The sequence below is a fragment of the Cnephaeus nilssonii genome (genome assembly GCF_951640355.1).
Source record: "Cnephaeus nilssonii genome assembly, chromosome: 19".
Classification (NCBI taxonomy): Eukaryota; Metazoa; Chordata; class Mammalia; order Chiroptera; family Vespertilionidae; genus Cnephaeus; species Cnephaeus nilssonii.
The window spans coordinates 21,190,917-21,206,634 of NC_137090.1; the positions used below are offsets into that span (position 1 = coordinate 21,190,917).

The 15,718-nt window shown below is 37.9% G+C and overlaps 1 protein-coding gene across 1 annotated transcript in view; it reads left to right on the top strand.

Moving 5' to 3' along the window:
• VMP1 (vacuole membrane protein 1) overlaps positions 1–15,718 on the top strand; it is a 108,391-nt gene that overhangs the window by 27,069 nt on the left and 65,604 nt on the right. Inside the window, exon 6 of the mRNA XM_079798428.1 lies at positions 14,897–15,064. Coding sequence (XP_079654554.1) covers positions 14,897–15,064 — 168 coding nt within the window. The remainder of the gene's footprint in view (positions 1–14,896; positions 15,065–15,718) is intronic.

The window sequence follows — 15,718 nt, forward strand, 5'->3', positions numbered from 1 at the left end:
CCAGTATTTCAAGTACCCACCTGTCCCCATACATAGTTATGATAATATTGACTGTATTTTCTATGCTGTAATTTATATCCCTCTGACTTTTCTGTAACTACAATTTGTACTTCTTTATCCCTTCACCTTTTTCATCCAAACCTCCAAACTCTTTTTCTCTGGCACCCATCAGTCTGTTCTCTGTTATCTATGAGTCTATTTCTATTTTATTTTGTTCTTTAGATTCCACATACAAGTGAAATCATATGGTATTCTTCTTTCTCTATCCGATTTAACTTCACTTAGCGTAATACCCTCTAGGTCTATTTATGCTGTTACAAAAGGTAAGATTCATTCTTTTTTATGGTCAAATACTATATACCACAACTTTTCCCCCCCACTTGTTTGCTGATGGATACTTGGATTGCTTTCATATTTTGGCTATCCTATCTAATAAAATGGTAATATGCAAATTCACCATCACTCCGTCACAAATATGGTGGTGCCCAGTCCTCTCAGCCCCGCCGGAGTCCCCCGGTCTCATGGGGGAGGGGCAGTTGCTGAGAGTGAGCGGCCTGGCGGAATGCTTGCTTCGTTGCCGTGGCGACGAGGCAAGCATTCCACCCTGCCTGCGGAGGGCCTCTAGGCAGCGGGCATGGAGCGGCTGGGGTAGGGGGAACACTTGCGTTGTCGCCCCGGCGACGAGGCAAGCGTTCTGTGCCTGGCCATGGATGGGCCTCTGGGCCATGGAGAGCCTCTGGGCACAGAGCGGCCAGGCCCCGCAGAGAGCTACTGGCGCACGGATTCATGCACAGGGCTACTAGTTGGAAATCAGCTGCAATGAACATGGGGGTGCATATATTCTTTCAAATTAGTTTTAATGGTCAACAAATGGACTTCAGGAGGTCTTTTAATTCCCTAAAATACTGTAAATATTGCTATGTGTCTTTGCAAACATGCATCTTTCTGGCAAAAAGGACGTATAGTCTCTCTAACCCATAAAAGGTTAAGAACCAGCCACTCTTTTAGAACATTTTTCTAAGTTGTCTGTATTTGGCTGCCACTAGGTGGCATTGCTCATACAACCAATACACTACTATATTTGCAGGTTCTATTCTGGATGAAGATGAAACCCTTCAAAAACTCTACTTATATTAGAGGGATATTCTATTTATCTCTATTTATGCCTATGTAATACCAGTTAATGCATGTGAGTGAAAGTAATTTTCTTAATAGTTTTTCATATGCATTAATTACTTCAACAGCAGTCAGCCTTTCTTTTCATTTTGACATGTTTACATGTAGGACATACTCTCAAGGCATGCCCAGTTTCAAATATAATGACATAATTCCATCTTTTTCTTTAATATTTAAGAATGTGCAGGATATTGAAGGTGATCTTGTTATGGTACTAAAACCTTTCATTCCTGTCATGGGAGGTAAATAGGGTATATTCAGAGTTAAACAACTGGGTTTGAATGCCTAGCCAAATTATTTCTAACTAGAGGCCCAGTGCACAAATTCATGCACAGGGTGGGGGTGACCACAGGAAGTAGGCCAGCCAGGGAAGGGACTGTAGGAGGTTGTCCGCCGGCCCCGAGGAGGGCTCTGGCCCTCGGCCCTCCTGGGAAAGGGGCCGCATCCGCCACCACCCCCAGTTCCCTGTCCCAGTCTGGGCCCACCACCGTGTAGTTCCCAGCCTCCACCCCCCTTTCCTTGCCGCCACCGTAGCAGGCGGGCAGCCCCCAGGGAAGGGAGAGGACAGGAGCAAGACAAACCCTTGTGTTGAGGGCTGACTTTCAATAGATCGCAGCAAGGGAGCTGCTCTGCTATGTATGAAACCCCAACCCAGAAGCAAGGGCCAATGGGGGCCAGCTGGCTGCGGGGAGGGGCCATGGGAGGTTGGCTGTGGGAGCGCACTGACCACCAGGGGGCAGCTCCTGCATTGAGTGTCTGCCCCCTGGTGGTCAGTGTGTGTCTTAGCGACTGGTCGACTAGTCATTCCAGTCGTTTAGTCCTAACGGTCACATAGACTTTTATATATATAGATGGTGATATTTGGTGAATTTATTAATTTTTAAACCTCATTTTATTCAATTTTAAATGGAATAATAATACCTATTATAAGGTGTTTTGAGGATTAAATGAAATAACAGATGTATGCACTTTTCAGCTCAGTGGCTAGTGTATATAAGATAATAAATTGTAGCTGCTATTATTATATTATCATTATTTTTACTCTGATTTTGTTTTTAAAAAGCAACCATTTTTAATTTACAGGCTTTAGCTGTTATTCTTAAGAAATTATAAGTGCCCTGGCCAGTGTAGCTCAGCTGGTTGAGCGTCATCCTGTGCACCAAGAGGTCGCTGGTGCAATTCCCCATCAGGGCAAATGCCTGGGTTTTTGGTGCAATCCCCGGTATGGGTCCTGCAGGAGGCAGCCTCTCAATTTTTCTCTCTTTCTCATTGATGTTTCACTCTCTCCTTGCTTCCTCTCTAAAAAAAGCAATAAAAACATTTTAAAAATAAAGAAACTATAAGCAACATTTCCCACAGTTGATTTTAATGTAGCAGTATGTCATAGCACAGTTGAAAATCACTGATCATTTTCATTTCCAGTGATGATAGACTAGGCAATTTGGATCAACTCTCTTATGAAAGTATCATAAAAAGGTTGATAAAATTTAAAAACCTCTGTTTAAAGACATCATAGAGATGAGAAAAGAGCAAATAATGACAAGGTTAATATCTTGTTAAAAAGAAAACCCAGAAAAGTGAGACTGGCCAAGGATATATCCTGGTAAACCCGCAGGCTTTGGATGAGAACCCTAAGGCACCACACATTAAACATAAGGGTGAACTATATATAAATCAGTCCTATGAGGACAGGAGCTGGGGCTTAAGTCTTAAATCTGGAGGAAAATAAAAACATCCTACCTTTGTCCCACCCTGTATATTGCATAGAGCATCCTTTTAAAATTTTTTTTTTTATTGATTTCAGAGAGAAAGGAAGAGAGAGAGACATAGAAACATCTATGATGAGAGAGAATCATTGATCAACTGCCTCCTGCATGCCCCACACAGGGGATTGAGCCCGCAACCTAGACATGTGTCCTGACCAGGAGTTGAACCCTGACTTCCTGGTTCATAGGTTGGTGCTCAACCATCAAGTCAGCTAGGAGGGCTAACATCCTCTTTTGAATTTTCCCAGCAAATAAAACTATATCTACTCCTAGTGTTATAAACAGTATTTTAATATGCTCTTTGCTTTCAGTTTACATTAATTTGGATAAACAAGTACAAGGAATGATTTAAAATGTGATTTGTATTTTTTATTTAATGTATAGCAACATGCTTATGATTTCCAGTGTATCTGTATGATCGCTAGTGTATCTGTAAAGTGTGTTATATTTTGATATAAGGAAAGACTCCTTATTAAATAACAAATTAGAATACTTGGCGTAGGAGACAGGCTGAAAGGACAGCTGACTCTCAAGGGAGAGGTGCCTGTGCAAATCACTGTGACACACTGAGGGGCTTCCTTGGGCCTGCTGGGAGAATAGGTATTGCTTAGGAGCTAGGCTTGGCTCTTACAAGCTAGGCTGGACAGAGGCGGGGGCAGTGCAGGAGGGAGGTTCTGCCCTCAGGACTGGCTGCAGCTGTTCGGGTCTCTGCTCTGCTCTTAGGGGCTAGGCCCTGCCCTTCCGGACTGGTTTTGGATGTTCGGTTCTGGGCTTGGCTCCGCCCTTCGGGACTGGCTATGGCTGTTGGGGTCTGGGCTAGGCTCTTCTGGGCCAAGCTCCCAGCTTCAGGACTGGGTTCGGCTGTTCAGTCCGGGCTGGGCTCTTTGCGCTAGTCTTCTCCCTTCGTGACTGGGTTCTTCTGTTCGGACTGGGATTGGTTCTTCGAGGGCTAGACTCCATCCTTCGGGACTGGGTTTGCTGCTGGAGTGGGGGTGGTCGGAGGGGGGATGTAAAATTAAATAACAAATTAGAAATGAAGTAGCATTTGTAAACTGCTTTTCATCTTTCGATTTTATTTTTTATGCAGTCATCTTTTTGTTTCTTTGATGTCTATTTCATGAGCAAATCTTATCTAGCAAGTAGACCAAGTTACTGATTTCATTCATTTACTTATGTGTTTTATAAGTTGATCAGATGCAAAAGAAGGCTTCTGTGGTTGACAGATTTTTTAAGATTGTACCTTCTAAGCATTCTTCTTGGATATAATTTCTAGAAATCTATTAAGAATTTTATTTTAGTCTTAGCAACTATGGTAGTAGGTTTTCTCTCAGAAGATTCAGAACACAAGTGATCTAGGAATGCTTATTTACTAGAGGAACTTATGCTCAGAGTAAAAAAAATAAGTTAATGAAGGAAAAATGGCTACTGTTTTCCTCAATGCATCTCTCTGTTTGAATGAGTCCAAATTTTCACCTGAATAATGGTCTGACCCAGAGCTAGAAAGCCCAGGGGCAGCACATTTTCTGTTAAGGACCAGATAATAAATATCTTAGGCTTTGCAGGCCATACAGTCTCTCTCGCAACTCCTCAGATCTGTCAGTGTAATGAGAAAGCATCCAAAAACAGTGTGTAATGGAATGTGACCATTTTCAGGTCAACCTGTAGTCACAAAAGTGGAGGCAGATTGGGCTTGATCTGCAAGCTGCAGTTTGCTAATCCCTTTTCCTTTGTGGGACCACAGTAGTGCACCAGAAGAAGCATGTTGAGCTTGGCAGTCAGTGAACTAGCCACTTTCCGAGGACTTCCTGGTATACACGGCACGTGCATTAGATCTGTTCATTACTCTTCTCTGAATAATAATGTGTTAGACTTCACATGATGTTTTAGAAGAGACTATAGTTTTAGAAAAGACTACTGCAGCTACTTGAATGGTATAGAAAACCATCAAGGGAAAAAAGAAACACTTTACATGAAAAGTAAATTGGAAGAATTTTTCCAAATGAGCGGCCTGATAGCAAGATTTAGTTATAATTTTATGGGGGGGTTCTTTATTTTTATTGTTGACACTATTACAGATGTCCCCATTTTGCCCATCTCTACTCAGACCTCCCCCCTCCCCCAGATATGTGTTTTAACCATTGATATGTGCATTTATTACATACAGGTTTTTATAACATTGCAATCCTTTTGAGAAATAATTTATGGATTAAGTTTAGATTGTTATAAATAGTTGGGAGAAGTAATGGGATTATTTCAGTATCCACCTTAGAATTATTTTTAGTACTAAAAAAACATGACTCATAATTCTGTAAACAACCAGGTTAACAACAACAACAAAAAAAAACCAGGAACTTTGGTACTTGATAATGGGAAATGTATCTCAGACATTCTCCCTATAGGCGTGTATATTATTCATCAAATTACAAGACAAGCAGACAATTAAAGAGCCATTTTTAAGCTCTATGTGCGATTGATAATTTATGAAGTTTGTTCCATTTAATAATAACAAAGAGAATGAATTCCGCAAGCATTGACAAGTCCCAAATAATGTGATGTATGAACAGTTTTTGACACCAGGTGGAGCAGTTTCCTGAAGAAAGGCTTAACAAAGCCTATATTTCTTTCAAATAAGGCCAGCTCCCAGACAAAGAACTCTAAGAACAAAAACTGTCAACCGTCATTTTATAATTTTAAAAGGCACCCAAATATTAAGCTATAGATAGAAGGTTGAATATATTTTACAGATAACTTTTGTCTTTGGCTTCTACTTGAACCATTTGGGAATCAAAGTATAGAGTTGTCCTATCTACATGCAGTTGAGGTGTAGCAAAGTATTAGGACTATTTAATTACATTGTAGAATAGATCCGTTTTTCTTAGCAGCTGTAACATGAAGGCATTATTATCTGAATGATACAGGTCATTTGTTCAATATGAACCTTTTAATAGAAAACATTTTTGGCTCTTTGTTATAAAATAAATTCAAAGAAAGTTGTGAGATATTTTCCCTTGTGTAAGATTCAGATGCAGTTTCTGCTTTAAAGTTTAGGATTATTTCATTACTAAAGTATGTGGTAAAAATTGTACATTTAAAAAATCTGACATCTTGCCAAAACCGGTTTGGCTCAGTGGATAGAGCGTCAGCCTGCGGACTGAGGGGTCCCAGGTTCGGTTCCGGTCAAGGGCATGTGCCTTGGTTGTGGGCGCATCCCCGGTGGGGGGTGTGCAGGAGGCAGCTGATCGATGTTTCTCTCTCGTCAATGTTTCTAACTCTCTATCCCTCTCCCTTCCTCTCTGTAAAAAATCAATAAAATATATTTTTTTTAAAATCTGACATCTTGATTGCTATCAAATATTTATAGAGCACCTGTTTCTTTACTGTATAGTATGGATATAGTACTTTATAGACTACTAGAGGCCCGGTGCATGAAATTCGTGCACTTGCAGTGGGGGGGGGGGGGTCCCTCAGCCCAGCCAGCTCCCTCTCGCAGTCCAGGAGCCGTCAGTCGGACATCCTTAGCGCTGCTGCGGAGGCGGGAGAGGCTCCTGCCACCACCACTGCGCTCACCAGCCATGAGCCTGGCTTCTGGCTGAGCGGTGCTTTCCCTATGGGAGCGCACTGACCACCAGGGGGCAGCTCCTGTGTTAAGTGTCTGCCCATGGTGGTCAGTGCGCATCATGAGAACCAATCATTTCACTGTTCGGTCAATTTGCATATTAGCCTTTTATATTATCCTATGTAATAAAAGGCTAATATGCTAAGTGTCTGACCATTTGTTCAATCGTTTGACCAGTCACTATGATTCTCACTGACCACCAGAGGGAAGATGCTCCGACCAGTAGGTTAGCTTGCTGCTGGGATCCAGCCGATCAGGACTGGGCGAGATGGGCTGGACCTCGACCTCGATTGTGCACCGGTGGGGTCCCTTGGCCTGACCTGCGCCCTTTTGCAATCCAGGACCCCTTGGGGGATGTCAGAGAGTCAGTTTCAGCTGATTCCCGCAGGCCAGGCCAAGGGACCCCACAGGTGCACGAATCCGTGCACCAGGCCTCTAGTATAGGATTATAAAGCTGTTTTTTTCGTAGGTATAGACATTTACTATACTTTTCGACTCATGGCTATTGACTGCCTAAAGTAATTGTTATTTGGAAAATGCATATCTATGAATTGAAATGAAAGAGTGTGGTAGTTTAAGTAAGAGAAATATTGTAGTTGTTTAATGCCACTTGGTGGTATAAACTTTTTTTAAAAAAAATTGTTAGCCAACCTCTTTACCTCTTTTTCTGCTTGACTTCTGATTGTTGCTTCATTGTTCAATTGTCTGTGCCTCTGTAAGACACAAAAGGGAAGAGATTGCCAAAAGTAAGGTTCTGGTGTGACTTGATATTGCTCTGTAGAGGTATAATGACTCTGTCTGTAAGCAGGCAGTGACTCAGGGCTCTTCCCGGAAGGCCAACAGGCCCTTCTTAGAAAAGGTTTGTTTGCCCTTTTTTGATGAGTGCATGATCTGCTCTTCACCCTGTCTTTCCCCAAGGAATGACTCATGTATTAACTCTTATGAGCATCACCACATCAAAGAAGAAACCAAGGTCTCCAGGACATGGGGCCGGGTTTTCACCAAACAGGGGGTATGCACAGACTGGATAACTTCCTGCCTTTAAGTCACTATTTATTAATGTGTGCTTAAATCAAAGCTAAGAAGATGCAGTTTAGCTAAAATCTGTTCTGTTGGGTATATGTTTTAAACAATATATAGCCTTTTTAAAAACTCTGATGTAAGAACGTAGTCCATTTCTCCTGAACACTTAAATCAACTTTATGATCCAAAGTTGCTTAGGTTGCCCTGGCTGGTTTGGCTCAGTGGATAGAGCGTCAGTCTGTGGACTGAATGGTACTAGGTTCGATTCCTGTCAAGGGCACATGCCTGGGTTGCAGGCTTGATTCCCAGTACGGGGTGTGCAGGAGGCAGCCGATCAATGATTCTCTCTTATCATTGATGTTTCTATCTCTCCCTCTTCCTTCCTCTCAAAAAAAAAAAAAATGGCTTAGGTTTAGAAAAGAAAAGTGAAACGTCTTTATGGATTGATTCATATAATAAAAATGGCTTCAAAGACAGGTCCTTATAACTTGGAGCATGAATGATTTTTGTTTTGATTAGCAATTTGATATTAATCATAATACTTTTACTATGTAATATCATGGATTCTTGCCCTGTTATCTGGGTTGTGCAGGTATTATAATCACAATTATTATTGTTAGACTTCTGATCAAATGAGGAATCTGAGAAGAAGTCAGATTACATATAGTAAGTTACTAACAGCTTCAAAAAACGAAAACCCACATTAGCTAATGCCCAGATTACTGCTTTGACATACTGTACTGCATTTTATAGAGAGGGACTACAGGCTTAATTTGTAAACTTGAAACTTTTTTTCACAAAAAGAATATAAACACTAGTTGAACTTCTCAGAGCCCATTTGGAGCCAATAGTTTATTCTCTAGCCTTCTAGAATTTGCTGTACACCATAACTTTAGGTAAGTTTTCTGACTATAATGAGAAAAGCAAAAATTAAGAGAATTCAAGTAGAATTCCTGTTTGTAAAAGCATTTCTAAAGTAGGACTTAAAGAAAACAAAGGTTTTGCAAGTCATGCACATAACCATTTGTCATCTTTCATTTATCACCAAGATATTCCTAATGAATCACATTCCAGACTAACCACTGACTCCTTTTGTTCCTTCAGTGAAGGAGTGTGGCAAACAAATGTTTTCCCAGTGAATCAGCACAGGATTCTTGATGTTATTACCTTTGCCCTAAACTTTCCAGACAAAACTAATTGGAAATTTTGCCTTTGGGATCTCACTTGACTTCTCTGTATGGATGATGGATTAGGTTATGAATTGACATTACAGATGTTATGCAAACAACTCCAGTTTTTAGGAATGTTTTATCAGTTCTGAGAGCTGCCTAGGGTAGAAGAATGTCTGTCTGTTTGTCTGTCTGCCTACCTGCTCATTTCCTTACAAAAACTCACACATACACATACTATACTCTTAATGTGATATCATATTCTTCATCTTGATTGATTTTGAGGCTTGGGTAAATTAGGCTCATAATGAACTGATATGACCATTTTAAGTTTTTACTTGTTAAGAAATGTCTCTGGAAGAAAGGGCCCTACAGTAAAGTTCAAAAGACAGAAAACACTTATTTTTTTGTGAAGCAGCAATGCACATACTAATTTGTCATTTTACTGAATATAATTTTTTTCAAGTTAAAATACTTTTTTTCACCAATACCTATATCTGCTCTTATTAGAAATCTTATCCCTGGTCTAACTATGTATTTGCTCTCACCCAGACATAGTCTTGCCTGGCCAAGCACTACATCTTTTATCCTGGACAGGCAGAATTATTCCATTATGAAAACTTTGGAAAATATAATGTAATACAGCTCATGAGACTGGATACATAAGGCTTTGAACTGAAGCAAAACCAGATGTTCGATATGTCACAAATAACTGAAACAATCTTGTTGAGTTGACTTCACTTAGAATGACTATACTGAATTACTCCCCACTCCCAATAATGGGCCCTAAAACCTGTCACTCTGATGAGAGTATAATATCTCATCACAATCATAAAGTTCAACCTCCTTATCACTACTAGTAAAGGAAACCTCCATTGACAGTAATTACGAACTCTCAGGAGCTCTGTGCAATCAGTGAATGTTACTTGTGACCTTGTTGCTAGGGAATTTATAGAGTTTCCTGTGCTGGGGAATAACAGTCTGGGCTGTATATAGCTGTTTGACTTCCTTTTATTACCACCACAAAGATGAAAGGACATAGTCCTTAAATGGAAAAATTAATCTTTGAGGACCTCTATTTGCCATTTTTCCTTAAGTACTCCTTGATGTTTACCTTGCCACATGACACATTCTTTTAAATGAGCTGAGACTCATTTTACACCCCAGCATATGGTCTATTCTTGCTGAAAAGAATATGTATTTGGCTATTGCTGAGTGGAGTGTTTTATATTGTTCAAGTCTTTCATATTCATACTGGTTGTCAGTTTACTTGTTCTATCAAATAAAAAGAGAAGGATGTTGAAATTCCCAACTATAATTGTAGGATTGTTTATTTCTCCTTTCAGTTTTGTCAGTTTTTGCTTAATATATTTTGATAGTCTGTTAAAGGGTACCTCCACATTTGGAATTGTTTTGTTTTCCTGAGAATTAGCCCTTTATCATTATGAAATGCCTTTATTCATCTCTAGGAATTCCCTATCCTGAAGTCTACTTTATCTGATATTAATGTAGTCACTCTGTCTTTTTTGTGATTATTTTTAAGTAGTTTATCTTTTTCATTTATTTAGTGTATTGTTGGGTCTAGGTGTTTAACATTACTTATACACGGCATGTACTAGGGTCTTGATTTTTAATCCAGTCTAACACTCTCTGCTTTTTATTTGTGCGTTTGGTACATTTATAGTTAATGTAGTTATCAGTATGGATGGGTTTAAGTCTACCCTCAGAATGTTTCTCCCACCTATTTTTTATTCTTCTTTTCCTACCTTCTTTGGATTGAGCATTTTTAAAGTATATATAATGTAACCACCTTACAATAGTATACTCTTTTTATCTGTCCCATACTTTATGCTCTTGTCATATATTTTACTTTTACATATGTCATCTTTTTTGCTCTAAACAACTAGTTATTTTTTAAAGAGATTTTAAAATGCAGAAGGGTCTTCTATATTTTCAGTGCTCTTCACTCCTTTGTGTACATTAAAGTTTCCATCTGGTATCACTTTTCTTCTGAGAATTTCTTTTAACATATATTATACTACAGATCTACTGGAACAAATTCTTTTGCTTTTTTTTTTTTGTCTGAAAATGTTTTTATTTCATCTTTATTTTTGAAATATATTTTCCATGGATTCTAAAATGACAAGTGTTTTTTTCCTTTAAATATTTTAGAGAAATTTTCCCATTGTATTTTGGTTTGAATTATGTCTGATAAGTCTTATCTATATTTTCCTATAGATGGTGTGTTATTTTTATCCCCTCTGATTGCTTTAAGATTTTCTTGTTATTACTGAGTTCTAGCAATTTAATATGATATGATCATGATTTTTAGCAATTTGATATGTTTTCTTTCTCTTGATCCTGACTAATTGGCTGAGTTATTTTAGATCAATGAGCTGATGAATTGAAGTTTTTCATCAAATCTTGAAAACAGTTGACTATTTCTTCAAGTATTTTATTTTATTTTATTTTTTTTGCATATAACTCTCCCACACAAACACACACCTTTTCCTCTCTAGGATTTCAATCACATGTATGTTAGACTGTTTGGTGTTATTTAATAGGTTATAGAGGTTAATTTCTTTCATAGCCTTCACTCTCTAAATACTTTCTATTTCCCTGCCTTCAAGTTCTTTATATTTTCTTCTGCAGTTGATGATCTGTCTAATGAATTTTTCTATTCGGATATTATACTTTTAGCTCTAGAAGTTCCATTTTGTTCTTTTTTATATACTAGAAGCCCGATGCACAAATTCGTGCAAGGGGCTCAGCACTCACAGCTGGGGCCCTCGCAGCCCCTGCTTCATCCGGAAGGTCGTCTGACGGGCGTTCTGCTGTTCGGTCTAATTAGTATATTAGCTCTTTATTATATAGGATTCCGTTTCTTTCCTCATCTTAGCAAGACCACCATGCTGTGCATGGGCTCCTCCTCTTTGGACTGTAGATTTTACTGTCAAGGTGTGTCTACAAATCAAGAGCCAGAGTCGTAGGTTATCCTCATTTGTATCCCTTCTCTCAGCAGCCAGAAGTCCTCTGGTGCAGTGTCTAAAAAGAAGTGTTCCATATGTTTTTGTCCAGTTTTCTAGTTGTTTGCTGTAGGAATGAAAGTCTGTACCAGTTACTTCATGATCTGAGGTGGAAAACCCTCAGCCACAGCCCAGGATCTGTAGCCAATACATAGGAATACCTGCATGCTCCCATAAAAACTGTAACATTGTGTTATTTTTATGGTGGTTCTGTCCAGGTAGTCTTTTCTTTTTACACTATAGCTGTTTGTTTGTTCCCATGTTTCTCCATTTAGTATGGTTAAAATGTGATTCTTTCATAATTGATACATAGTAATAGGACTTGTAGGTTTTAGAAAATACACTTAAAAGGTAGTTTGAATATGTATTACTTTTTAAATGCTTCTAATAAAAAATATTTTTTCTTTTTTAGTTTTTGTTTTTTTCATGTAACTTATATTTTACTCAAGTCAGTTATATTTAGGAACTAAAATGTCAGGTATAGGCTAAATGGACTCTTGAGAATGAACAAAAGACAAGAAGCTAATTTATTTGTGTTCATTTTGTCTGGGAACCACCACATCTGCCTCTAAGGCTGAGTAATCATGACTTACTAGTGTGGTTATGGAAAGTATATATCAGTTGAGTTGTGTGAATGAACTGTCCTTTCTTTAGGGGAAAAAATTCTCATCAGATTGCTGAAAATTTCCCTTTTTAGATGCAGAAATCTCATTATTTTATCTCCTAGAAAAGTTTAATTTTTGTTCATTTCTAGAACTCAGAGGTAGACTGTTCCTGCAATCTACAGGGGATAATTGTATAGAGATATCATGGACAAACTTGAATTTTTTCTGTTTTACTTATATAACATTTCTCTTTTGTGTTTTCAAACAATAAAGGTGAAAGTTACAATTTTTCCTTAAATTATATCTAATGCTTAGCTATAAGTGTACTGTGAGAATTTTTTTACTGATTATTCAGTGATTCTGAATTCCCCAAACTTTAAACTTGGTATGTTATTTTTTAGGCTTATAAAATAGTCTTTTTCTTCCCCATTTGTGAAATCTCTTATGCACATAGTATTCAAAGGAGCAGTTGTAGATTTCATGGCTAATAACATTTGTTAAGACCTGAATACTCAAAAGCATTCTTTTAAAAAACATACTATAATTACTTTTAAAACTTAAATATTACTATTTCTGGATTTCTAGGAATTAAAACTCAAGAAAAAGAGGAACCAACTAAAGAATTCTTCACATAGGTTCAGAAAAACCTAATAACTAATTGATTCAGTGCTAAGAGTAGAACTTCACTTCTTAGATTTTATTTGAACAAAAGTACCCATTTCGTTTAGGGAGAAATGTAGCTTAGATTTATGAATATCTTTTTTCACATTAACATGCAACAAAAATTTTTGTTTTATATAACCTTTTATCTTGATAGCAGTAGGAGTTCTTTAGTGTCTTATTTTTTCACTGGATCTTATGCAGTCTTTGAACCACAAATTCTTTCGCTATGTGATTTTAAAAGACACTTATATACAGACCCTTTATTGTATGTATACTTATATATACATACACGTGTATATGTATATATAATTCTACAAATACAGTATTTTTCTTCATAACACCTAATGGCTGGTACTTTTTAAGGGTTTGCTATATGCCCATCCCTGTTCTAGGATGAACACTTTATATGAATTGACTAATTTAAATCTTACATCCCCAGAATGTAGATCCTGAGGTATTTTATTATTCCCATTTTATAGATGAGGAAAGCAAGACTCAGAAGGTAAGTTGCAGAGGCCAGAGCCTAAACCAGAACATCTGGCTCTAAAGTTATTCTTATGCTTTAAAGTGAATACTTATACCATGGGTGTTAGAGCAACATGTTAAGAATGTGCAACTTTTAGGTCTTATACTTCATGAGAACTTTGGAAATTAGCATTGGATTTTATTGACATATTAGATTATATTTGAAGTTTTTGGAGCTGGATAAAACCATAAAATGAGTCTAATTCTCTTGCCTTGCAGAAGAGTAAACTGAAGCCTAGGAAGTTAAGTGACTAGTCCGACGTTGCTTATTTTCTAAGCCTTAATTTACTATTTTCCCAATGATTCCTAAACCTAGCCTATTAGAACATAACCTGTTTAAAACTCTAAAGGAACTTCATTATTAGCATACAGGTTCCCACTCCTACCTATTGTTTCGTTTTTGTTTGGGTGGGGTTTTTTTTAATTGATTTCAGAGAGGAAAGGAGAGGGAAAGAGAAATAGAAACATCAATGATGAGAGAGAATCATTGATTGGTTGCCTCCTGCACACCCTCTACTGGGAATCAAGCACCCAACCCAAGCATACTAGCATGCCCTGACCAGGAATCGAGTCATGACCTCCTGGTTCATAGGTTGACATTCAACCACTGAGCTATGCCAGCCAAACAGGAAGTTATATTTTTAACAAACTCCCTAGTTGATTCTTATGCAGAAACCTTACCTCGGCATACATGTGTATTTGGGAACCCTTGTTTAAGGCTTTATTGCATTATTAACCCATTTTAATCTATATGATTAAAATGTAAGTGAAGTAGTTACTTCACCAACTGTTTATAAGGACATAAAGTGATATTCTCAAATTATGCCTGAAAGAATAGCAGCACAGAAAGTTTTTATCAAAGGGAATGTAACCTACAAATGAAAATATGGATAAACAAAATCAGAACCAAGCCAGGAATGATATGGTTTCCAGGGGCTAGTGTTGGGGGAGGGAGCTTGACTATAAAAGGGCACAAAGGAACTTTTGCAATGACGGAAATGTTTTATATCTTGATTCGTTATTGTACAGCTGAATATATTTGTCAAAACTCATGTAATATAGACCCAGAAAAGTGACTTACTATATGTACATTATCAATAAATCTGATTTCTTTTTTTTTAAAGCAAGCCAGGAGGAACTTTTGGGAAGGAGTTTTTCAAATTACCATCTGTATCATTAAATATTTAGTTAAATAGATTCTTGTTCTTTTAAAGCTAAGGTTTTTCTATTAATATATAGCAATTAAAGTACTGTTAAAAGAACATGTATATTGATGATTCCCTTTTCATTAATATTTCTAACTAGTTTTCTCATATTTGTTTTACAGGGTCCACATATAGCTTCAGTTACATTAGCTGCTTACGAATGCAATTCAGTTAATTTCCCTGAACCACCCTATCCTGATCAGATTATTTGTCCAGATGAAGAGGGCATTGAAGGATCCGTTTCTTTGTGGAGCATAATCTCAAAAGTTAGGATTGAGGCCTGCATGTGGGTAAGATATCTGTTCTTATATTTGTCTACAGTTAATCTGCCTGTATAGTTTGTTGTACCTCTTTGGTTTGTTTGTTTGTTTGTTTGTTTGTTTTTGTTTTTTTTAATACATTTTGTTGATTTTTTACAGAGAGGAAGAGAGAGGGATAGAGAGTTAGAAACATCGATGAGAGAGAAACATCGATCAGCTGCCTCTTGCACACCCCCTACTGGGGATGTGCCCGCAACCAAGGTACATGCCCCTGACCGGAATCGAACCTGGGACCTTTCAGTCCACAGACCGACGCTCTATCCACTGAGCCAAACCGGTTTTGGCTGTTGTACCTCTTTGAAATTGAATCCAAACATATACCAAGTCATTAGATAACTAATTCATGAATTCATCAGCTGCCTACTTCCAAGTAAAACAAATCCTTTAGAGCCTTTTCTATTCATTAATGACATTCAGAAAGAAGACATGAAGCCATAGGTACCATGAAGCAATTGATGCCAAGTAGACAATAGCAGGGTCAAGGAGTATGGATGATGCAACTATACTACTTTGTTAAATTTCACCAATGTTTTTATATTTGATAAACACACATCAGGTGCTTATACATTAGACTCAGATTGGTAAATGTTATGTCTGTCTCCTAAATTTAAATACTTGGTGTTT